Genomic DNA, 10,610 nt, shown 5'->3' with positions numbered 1-10,610 from the left:
TATATATTTTCCACTAGTCAACATATATAATTCCAAATCAATGGGATGCATAATCCATCAGTTAACAAAAATGAACCAAGGAGCATCAATAACATATTAAGCAAGATACATCATCGTCTAACAACAATCATATAATCCATGTGTATCTAGGTAATCTCATAATTATTGCTATATATATGTCATTCGGTTACAAATCTTATTCAGTTACCAATCATGAAAAATACTCAACTACTATCACTCAATCCTTAAATGTAAATATGAACATATCTGATTAGTTAAAACAAAAAAAAAAAAAAAACTTTTTCTCCTAGTTTTTATCTCACAATATCTTGTTGCTCGATTTTAGCGAGAACGAAAATTTTAAATAAATTTTTGTTAGGATCGGTTATAAGGGTCGAAGTGTTTAGAAAGATAGTGTTAAGTAAACACTTAAATATATTTGACTCTTTTTCGAAAAAGGTTAATCAATTTAGTGATAAACTGAATTCAAGAATCTTGTTGTCGATGTCAATCAGTTAACTAGTGTTAGTGCGAAAGACAGTCAACCAACTGATACTGATTAAGTATCTGCTGATAAAAGAGCAAAGAAGTGACAGCAGCAATATCAGTTGGAAGACAGTCTTTCATCTTGAATTCTTTGATTTGTATGAATCCATACAGAGAGAGATTATTTTTTGCAAGATCAGTTAGATGACAGTTCTTTTATTCTTTACTTGTACGAATATGTACAGTAGAAGATTATGTTATCGACAATAATTCAGATTATTTTATCTACGATAGAGTTTATCAGCTCCTGAATTCTATGTTTTGTCAAACATAAAAAGGGAGGAAAATTATTGGAATTAGAATTTCGGAGTTTGGCAAATAAAGCTTTTGAAGATTGCAGAACTGATCAACTCAACTGATAGTTCATTTATCTATACAGATTCAGTTAACCTTCGATTATTTAGCGCATTAATTATCAGTTTGGGCAACTTCAGTTTAAGATCAAATTAATTCAATTGAGTCGATCAGTTCTGCAATCTTCAAAAACTTTATTTGTCAAACTCCGAAATTATAATTCCAACAATTTTCATCACTAATTTTATAGTTCAAATAATAAATATTCACTATATTCGCAAATTATCATAATAATAAAATAAATAAATATTAAATTTTAGATTTTTTTATTCATTAAATATTATTATTGTGTCAAGATTAAGACAAAATATTGTTCAAATGGATATGTAAATAGATTTTTGTTTTCGTTTTCACTATTTTTAATGTGTTTTTATTAGATTACTTGTGTATTGAAACTACTTACTCGCTCAATCTCAATTATATATGTTTTATTTCTTTTATCAATTGTCTCAAATATAGAGGCTAATTTCTACATTTAGTAGGGTTTTTTTTTTACTAATATATTCATATTAACTAAAATTTGGGAAACATGCAACTAATTTTTCAATCAATTAAGTAACAATAAAATAAAAAGTTTGTTTACATCAATTTAATCTTATAAGATTAGTTCATTTTATAATCATCAAAACTTATGAAACATCTGCTACTTAAAAATGCTACAAATTTTTTTTTACAAGCTCAATCTCGAAAATTTCATAAATTATGCATACATAACACACTGCTAAAAATATCGCCTTTCAAAAATAGATGTAATCCAATGGCAGATAAAAATACTGTATTTTAAAAATATTCACCGAGTCGACAACACTAGACTTACGTTAAAAATAAAATAACAGGAAGCAGGTAAAAATCCTCACAACTATCAACATATCAAAACAAAAGAGTATAAAATAATCATGTCTACTCCTATATCAAACCGTGATGTGTGGAAAATATGTGGTACTCGGGTTCACGTTCTCACATCCAACCCCGCCTATTCAAACTTTGGCGACTCCAGCCTCCTCATCAATATGCTCACTTGCGTCATTCACGCCTAGTGAGTATATAGACTCAACACACCTGTAACGTTATAACAAATACATATACGTAGCAAGTAACAGTGAAAAGTATTGTAATAAAAATACGTTTCATGAACTTGAAAACAAACATGAACTTAAACTTTTCATATCATGACATAGCGTGTCAAAAACATCTCATCATATCATCATATACTTTTTCATTTTCCTTAATCGAATTCAGTTCGTTAGTTTGACTTTCGTATCAGCTCTATTAGATAGATTCATCTACACATAACCATGGTACTCGGCGGCGGGGAGATCAGCGACAGTATTACCCATCCACTGAGTCATAGCCTTACAGCTCATCGTATCCATACTCATCCTTCAAAAATGTAGTCATTTTCATAATTTATCAAAATCATGCATATACGTAGTTTTTCCTTCAAACCAAGCATGCAACGTATTTTTTTTTATAATTTCATTAAAAAAAAGTCATGTACATGATAATATAAACATTTAAAACATGTTAAATCGTGCTTAGGGCGCTTCCAGGACTAAAACCTCGACTCGGGTGCAAAATGACCATTTTGCCCATGCAAGCCCTAAATGACCATTTTACACTTGGACAACAAAATTTCGACCCAAAGCTTATCAAACTCCTTAAAACACTCTAAAACATATTTATAAGTATTTCTTAGACGTAAACTCGAGCCCGTTCCCAAACTTATACGGTTCGTTTTAAAGCTTGGACCGAGGTCCCGGTTTTAACCCAAATCGACCCGAAACTTAACCAAACTTTTCCCAAATTTTTAACACAAGTTAATCACATCCTAACAGCCCTTAAACCATTTACACCAGTCCACTAAGCCCCTGAAAGCTGCTGGATTTTCGGCCCTTTCTAATCCTCAAAACCCTAGTCACGCCAAACTCATGTTTTATTAATCCTAGACCTAACCCTCGAGGACCAGCCCTTCCTAGCCCACCTTAGGACCCTCCTGGACCGACCTAACCCCAACTCACAGCCCCATGCATGCTGCAAGTCGCAACCACTCGCTAGCCACCAAAACGTACAGCTGTGACACTCCCTTCACTCGTATCCCTCGTGTGGCCCTAAGGTCAAGACCAACGGTGTTCGAGCCCTTCCAGGCCATGACTCAGACCCACCAGAGTATGGTCCAAGGCCTGGAGCCACCCTCGCACCATCGGATTTCCCTCCTATCAACTGATCTACCCGACACCTTGAACAAAGCTCACGATCCGGACGATTCCCTCTCAAGCTCGACAACCCGAGACTCCAGCACCTATCACAACTTGATCCTCGACATGTAAAGCCCCTTAAGGTCCTAATTCTTGCAGGCCCTTGCACCATAATCAAGAAGACATGAGAATGAAACAAAAGGATGCACTTTCATGTCAAATCTTTGCATAAAAACGAAATCTCATGATAGATCAATAAATTCTCATATATTTACATATATTTCAGCATAATATTAGCGTGAAGGAAGAGAAAAAGGGGATACATGCGTTCCTTAACATTTTTACGCTTGAAAATTCGAAGATACGCGCGTCGGACTAGCATCGGAGGAGCGGGGAAGAAGCTTGCTTTGAAAATTATGGAGGAAATCGAGGTGGCTGCTGAAGAAAGCTTTGAAACAGCTGCTAATGGAGGGGATGGGCAACTAATAGTTAATGTCAGATAAAAAATATTTTGGTTATAGTTTTCCGTGCGATGGCCCGGGACGAGGGGGCACTTGTGATATTTCGGCATGGGACGCATTTTATTTGGCCGTTTTTTGGATGTTAAATAATATTGGATGGGTTACTTTTTATTGGGATTGGAAGCACATTACATTGTGGCAGGGTAATGTTTCACAATTTAATGAATCTTCCACTTATTTGATGGGCTGGTTAAGAGATTATTTATGGTTAAACTCTTCACAACTTATCAAGGGTTATACGATTTACTGTTAGCTTAGGGTAGTGTTTAAATAAAATACAAAGCACTAATGGGCCCTAAATTAAATTTTAAAAGGATTAAAAAGATTTTGAGACCATTAAGCATTAAAACAAACCCAACAAGCCCAATAACACGCTCAAAAAATATTTCATTTTGATACGTTTCAGAAAATATTGCACGAACCCTTAAAAAGTCATCTGAATCGTTAAAATTTGCGTACCGATAAAAACATAATCTGACGAGTAAAAATATTCAACCAATGCCCATTTTCAAAAATCATACTTAAAAACATCTCATATTAAATAATTAAAATTAATTATTCAATAAAAATATTTTTTCCAAAGTAACCCATGTCTCCGTTACTTGTTCGAGCGCGAATGCAATTTATAACCCTAATGCATGAAACTTAAAAATAATCTTGAAATACCCTAGTCATGTAATAATCATGCATTAAGTACATAAAAATAATTAAATACATATTCTAAGTAAAACTTTAAATTACATGCAGTCGGATTACGTAGTTCGAATTTCTTAGACCTTACAACTTAAGTTCAAAATTTTATCTTAACAAATATTATAGATAAATATAAGTAAATAATTTTTTAGGATATGCTAGATATAGATAAGATGCACATTTATTAAAATAGTTTAATATTTTTTTATTAAATAAAACTAGAATATTTTGTAATTTGACAAAAACAAATATATTTGTTTTATAAAAAAATATCATACGTCAAATTGTCAAAATTAGTTATTATAAGCCCATCGACTTTAATAGTATATCATAGATATATGTAATAAATAAACACAAAAAACTGTCATTTTCTTAATTATATTACAGTAAGAAAATAAGTTTGATGGTGTAAGTTTCTAAATAAAATTAAAAAATATTGTATTAAAATATTTAAGAATAATTAACTATATGAACTAAATAAAGTAGATAAATAAAAAGATTTCTATATCAATCAATAAAAAAAATAAAAAAATCACAATTATTTCGGCGAAAAAATAATAATAAAGTTTTTTTTTTTTAACATTGGCTTGAAGAGAGGAAAATGATATATGGCCAATAAATACACAACCGTGCACGGAATACAATAGCTAACTCTCTCCCACACTACGTTTGCCTTAAATTTAATTACATACCTCCCCACCCACCCAAGTCTTTTATTTTCAGTCCTTTTTTAGACAAACATTAAACATAGAATTCTATAAAATTGTATTTTAGATCGATAAATTTCAAATTAATATATTTCATATATATTTTTGTAGTTTAGATAAAGAATATCGTAAACATCAAATCAACGTTTTCGATATTTATCTAATATTTCATAATAATTATATGATGTATTTCAAGTTCACTCAACATATGCATTCGAAATTCATTCTACTTTGTGTTACTATTGTGTAAACAAGTAAGATATAGATTTAAGTATTCATTTATTGTTTTATTATTAACAATAAAAATATAATCGAAATCTATATGTTTCAAATCCATTCATCCAAATACAACCTAAAACGATTTATACAGAAAAAATAGAAATGATCATATTATAATTATTATCTCTAATTCTCATCGACACAATAAACCGAAAACAAAGATAACGATCCAAAACTACGAGACCAAAAATGTAAGAAGAATACTAGCAAGTTAATAAGGGTTCCATATATACGAACTACAATGGTTGCCAATCGTATTAGGATATATACCGTTTGCATTCCGAAATAGGCCGACATATATCCATCAAGCTTCCCTTATCCGGAAAATATCTTATGCAACTATTTTACTAGGATCCATCCATTCACATTTACACACACTACATTTTAGGTCTTTTCGTTCCGTCATCAACTAACGAAATGCTTATTTCGATCTATATATATGTATTTGAAGTATCGTTGACGTGAAATTGATATTCACGCGATGGATGTATATATACATTCAAGTCTATCTTACTTTGGACAAACTACTTTTAGTTTTATCAAAACAAAAATCATTTTTAACATATGTATATGTTTGATTTTTTTAGATATTTGTGTGAGTATCGTTGTTGATGTGAAATTGATACCATGTGCATGTATATACATTCAAGTGTCTCTTACTTTGGACAAACTACTTTTAGTTTTACCAAACCAAAAATCATTTTTAACCACTTGCATTCATTGTACCATTATTATTATTATAATAGAAATTATATAAAATCCAGGGCCATGCATATTCCATCACCAAGCTTTTCCTCTCTGTCTGTGTTTCCCAGAGAAGAGGGGAAGAAATATGGCCACAGTCAAAGGCACTGTTTTCTTCTTATTTCTCTTGTTAGTGATTTCCCTCTCTCAGGCTTCGATTCATTACAAGAAACATGATGGGAACTTTCAGGTTCTTGATGTCTCTGCTTCGTTACTGCAAGCTCGCCGAGTCTTCTCCTCGGAGAAGCCTGCTGCAGACGCTGTAAATCTTCAATCCCTTGGAGTTAGTACCGGTAATTCTACCTTCACCCTCACTCTCCGGTCGAGATCCTCACTGCTACGGCTATTTCACCGTACCTTAAAGAATTACACTTCGCTCACTCTCTCCCGACTCGCCAGGGATGAAGCTCGAGTCCAGTCGCTGTTCTCCAGGCACTCGCTCTTTGTTTCGGGTTTTTCGACTTCAGATCTCGAGCCGGACGAGCTGGAAGTTCCGGTGACTTCGGGGATTAGCCAAGGGAGTGGGGAGTACTTTGCTCGGGTGGGGCTCGGCTCGCCCGCGAAGGAAATCTATATGGTTATCGACACGGGGAGTGACATCAGCTGGCTGCAATGCCAGCCTTGCACCGACTGTTACCAGCAGACGGGCCCTATCTACAATCCTTCTTCTTCTTCGACTTACCGGAAACTCACCTGTGATTCGCAGCAGTGCGCCGCCCTCCAGGTCTCCGCCTGCCGTACGGACACATGTCTTTACCAGGTCTCCTACGGGGATGGATCCTACACAGTTGGGGATTTCGTCACCGAGACGATGTCCTTTGGCGGTGGCTCGGTTTCTGACGTGGCTCTGGGGTGCGGCCACGATAACGAAGGGCTGTTCGTCGCCGCCGACGGGTTGCTGGGGCTGGGCGGCGGTTCTTTGTCTCTAGCTTCTCAAATCAGAGCTACATCGTTCTCCTACTGCCTAGTACACCGCGATTCGAGCGCATCCTCCACCCTAGAATTCAACGCCGCCCAACCCAGCGACTCGATCTTGGCACCTCTGCTGAAGAACTCTTTAATCAGCACTTACCACTACGTGGGCCTCACCGGGATAAACGTCGGCGGCCAGCCGGTGAACATACCAGCGTCCACATTCGAAATCGGAAGCGACGGTAAAGGCGGAGTGATCGTCGACTCCGGCACGGCCGTGACGCGGCTTAAGACGGAGGCGTACAACGCCATGCGGGACGCTTTCGTAGCCATGAGTAGCCAGAATTTGCCATCCCCCACCACCGGCTTCGCCTTATTCGACACGTGCTACGATCTGTCCTCCAAGACGTCCGTCAGCGTCCCGACGGTGTCGCTTCAATTCGCGGGAGGCAGAGCTCTGCGTCTGTCGCCGAGCAACTATCTAATTCCGGTGGATGACGCCGGGAAATTCTGCTTCGCATTCGCGCCGTCGTCGGGTTCACTGTCTATCATCGGTAACGTGCAGCAGCAGGGGACACGTGTCAGTTACGACCTCGCCAACAAAATTGTTGGGTTCAGCCCCAATAAATGCTAGTCAGTGGCAGCGGACATAAGCAAATTTGGCTGATAATTAGTGTTTTAATATTATTATTATTATTAATTATTGCATGTAATTTACTTTCAAGCAAGACGAGGAAACAAAGTTGTTAAAAAATATTAAACTTCACTACCCGAATGCTTGCTTTCTTTCCCCTTAAAAAAGTTGAATTAATTCATATATTTAAAACATGAGACTGTCTTTTGTGTGAGACTGTAAATTTTATCGATATTCATAATAAAAAATAATATTTTTAGCATAAAAATTAATATTTTTCATGGATGACTCAAATAAAAGATTTCATAAAATAAACTAATATTTTTAGTATAAAAATTAATATTTTTTCATGGATGATTCAAATAAAAGATTTCACAAAATAAATTCGTGAGACAATCTCACGTAAAATTTTGCTTTTAGTACATACTTAAATAAGTTCTATATACTGAAATAAGGTCAGGTTCATATTATTTTATATTAAGATGATTGAATTTCACCCTATACTGTACTCATGAATTTTAATATTATACATTCTATTTGTTAGAGTTTATTTTAAGTGTTTCTTAATTTTTATATTTAATTTTCAAATATTTTATTGTTTAAAAACTTGGAAGTACTTCAATGAGTATAGTTCGAGTTCAGCTTCTTTTCGATTTCGTTAAACAAAAATCATTTCAGATTTCATCGAGTATTTTTAATTAAAAAAACAAACTAATATACGAAATTTAAAGGGTATAATTATTATTTTATAAGATTCAATCACTTTCATTTCAATAAAATAACAATGTGGGACAAAAATTCATGACCAACAAATTAGATAAAAAAAACTAATCGAGTTCAGGCTCGATCTAGTGAACAGGGTCGCAAGTTTAGGAGCCGAACAATCTTTAAGCTTGAATTCGACTCGATAAAATTGTCGATCTCAACTCGATAAACTTAACGAATGATCTTTTTATCGAGTCAAACACCAAATAGTTCGTAAACAGTTTGATTTAGATATACAATAAATACCATAAATCACAATATTATTATTCATCTATTAAGTTGTGTTCGAATTGGATATTTGATTTGAAGAAAGATTTGATGTATATATTTGAAATGATGTTTATCTCGAGACAACCGAAATGAAATTATTAACTATGTTGTAACGTTGATTTCAGCATTAATTCTATCATTTAACTATCATTTAATTCGGAAGTGAAAAATTGGAGAAAAGGAAGGAAAATAAGTCGATAATTAATTAATAATCTGATCTTTTAAAAGGGAAGCTAGGGGGAGAGTTGGGGGGGGGGGGGGGGGGGGGGGGGGGTGGGGGGGGGGGGGGGGGGGGGGGTGTGTGGGGGGGGGGGGGGGGGGGGGGAGGGGGGGGGGGGGGGGGGGGGGGAGAGCCGACGTTTGTTTGCTGTTGGTAGAGATATTCAATGTATTTTCCTTTCTATTACTGTTTTACGTGTGGTTAGGTATACATTTAATGTAATAATAATGGCCCCAAGACTGTTGCGAGGTCCATGTGATATAAGTTTGAAAGTGGATTTGTCTCCTTCCATTAAAGAGACTTAGATTTCTATTTCACCTTATTATATTATATTATAATAATTATTATAAAAAAGGTTATCAATGTTTTCAATTTTTAGATTTTGATCAAATATATTAATTTTAGTCATATATATCTTTCTAGTTTTGAAAATTTTAGTTGTTTGTTTAGAAATTATTTACTGTTTTTTTTATATAGAACATTGGTTTGACGTTATTGTAGCACCTTTTTACATGAAAAGATGACTAAAATTGTTGGTGAGAAAAACTAAAATATCATATCGAGACTAAAATTTGTCAGACAAAAAATCATCAAAATATGTTGTGTATGTGTGCTATCGTTTGTGATAATATTTTTGATAAAAATTCGTGTGAGACGGTCTCACGGATCGTATTTTACGAAACGGATATCTTATTTGGGTCATACATGAAAAAATATTACTTTTTATGTTAAGAGTATTACTTTTTATTATGAATATCGGTAGGGTTGACCCGTCTCACAGATAAAGATTCGTGAGACCGTCTTACAAGAGACCTACTCAATATTTTTTTGGAAAGAATTTTATATAATATTTGTTGATGCCTACTGATTCATCCATCGATTTTCTTATTTCTTCCCAAATTCGTTTAGACCAAACGTTGACGGGGCCATCGGCTATTCCTTCCAAATCAGTCGTGACATGCCGTCCCAAATATTTGTCATCTTCTCGCGTAGAGTGATGTGACACAAATAATTAAAATTTTCAAAACTCGGATGATATTCGATTTTGATATCATAATATACCAAAATTGAAAGTTATAACTATAGATAACCTTTTTTATAATAATAATCATAATATAATATCCTATATCATGCACATTTCTCGTATAAAAACCAACTCTTTTAGTGTATATATATTGGTTTTTTGTGAAGAAAAAAGATTTAGATATTTACTAGGAAAGAGTAGTCATGGCTTAAAAAAGTATCAACATTTGCAAGTAAATTACAAGTTTCTTTTAAATATGCTTATCGGGGTTGGGACAATAAAAATATTGTATCCGAGAGCGCTCAAGCAAAGAAATGATAGTATAAGCTAATTCCTCCTCTAAAGTAGAGTATCGCTTCTTGTCCATTTCTCTATTTTAGGTTGTTTTCCTGGTCCATTTCAACTTATATTTTATATTATAAATATTATAATATTTTTTTTTACTTTATAAATATTTTTTCAGTAGTTTCATATATCGAAATTTTCAAAATTGCAAGGCGATATTGTACCGACAATTTCGGAATCGTTATCATTTCCGTTGAGCCCAAATTCTGTAAAGTCCACCAGCAATAAAAGCCCATCAAATATGAGAAGCTTGTGAAGAATAAATTGATGTGCACATTTGAAGAACTGACTCACGATATATGATCGATGATCGTTGAAGATGGCCAGAATTGTTCAGAGGAGTTGAACAAAAACCAGCAGAAAATATGAGAAGAGCCTCTCGAAAAAATTAACCAAAAAAC

The 10,610-nt window shown here is 34.3% G+C and overlaps 1 protein-coding gene across 1 annotated transcript; it reads left to right on the top strand.

Moving 5' to 3' along the window:
* Nucleotides 1–6,067: 6,067 nt before the first annotated feature.
* LOC140959259 (protein ASPARTIC PROTEASE IN GUARD CELL 1-like) lies at nucleotides 6,068–7,720 on the top strand. Its single transcript, XM_073417136.1, has one exon. The coding sequence runs from the start codon at nucleotides 6,128–6,130 to the stop codon at nucleotides 7,583–7,585; it is 1,458 nt and encodes a 485-aa protein (XP_073273237.1). The 5' UTR covers nucleotides 6,068–6,127; the 3' UTR covers nucleotides 7,586–7,720.
* Nucleotides 7,721–10,610: the final 2,890 nt, after the last annotated feature.

Source organism: Primulina huaijiensis, chromosome 15 (genome assembly GCF_012295235.1).
Source record: "Primulina huaijiensis isolate GDHJ02 chromosome 15, ASM1229523v2, whole genome shotgun sequence".
NCBI classification, from domain to species: Eukaryota; Viridiplantae; Streptophyta; class Magnoliopsida; order Lamiales; family Gesneriaceae; genus Primulina; species Primulina huaijiensis.
Note: the sequence above shows the minus strand (reverse complement) of the source record. Positions and strands in the feature narration are given on the sequence as shown.

What these genes read in the sequence shown, in the direction of transcription:
- LOC140959259 (XM_073417136.1), top strand. Translation starts at nt 6,128, where the DNA reads ATGGCCACAGTCAAAGGCACTGTTTTCTTCTTATTTCTCTTGTTAGTG.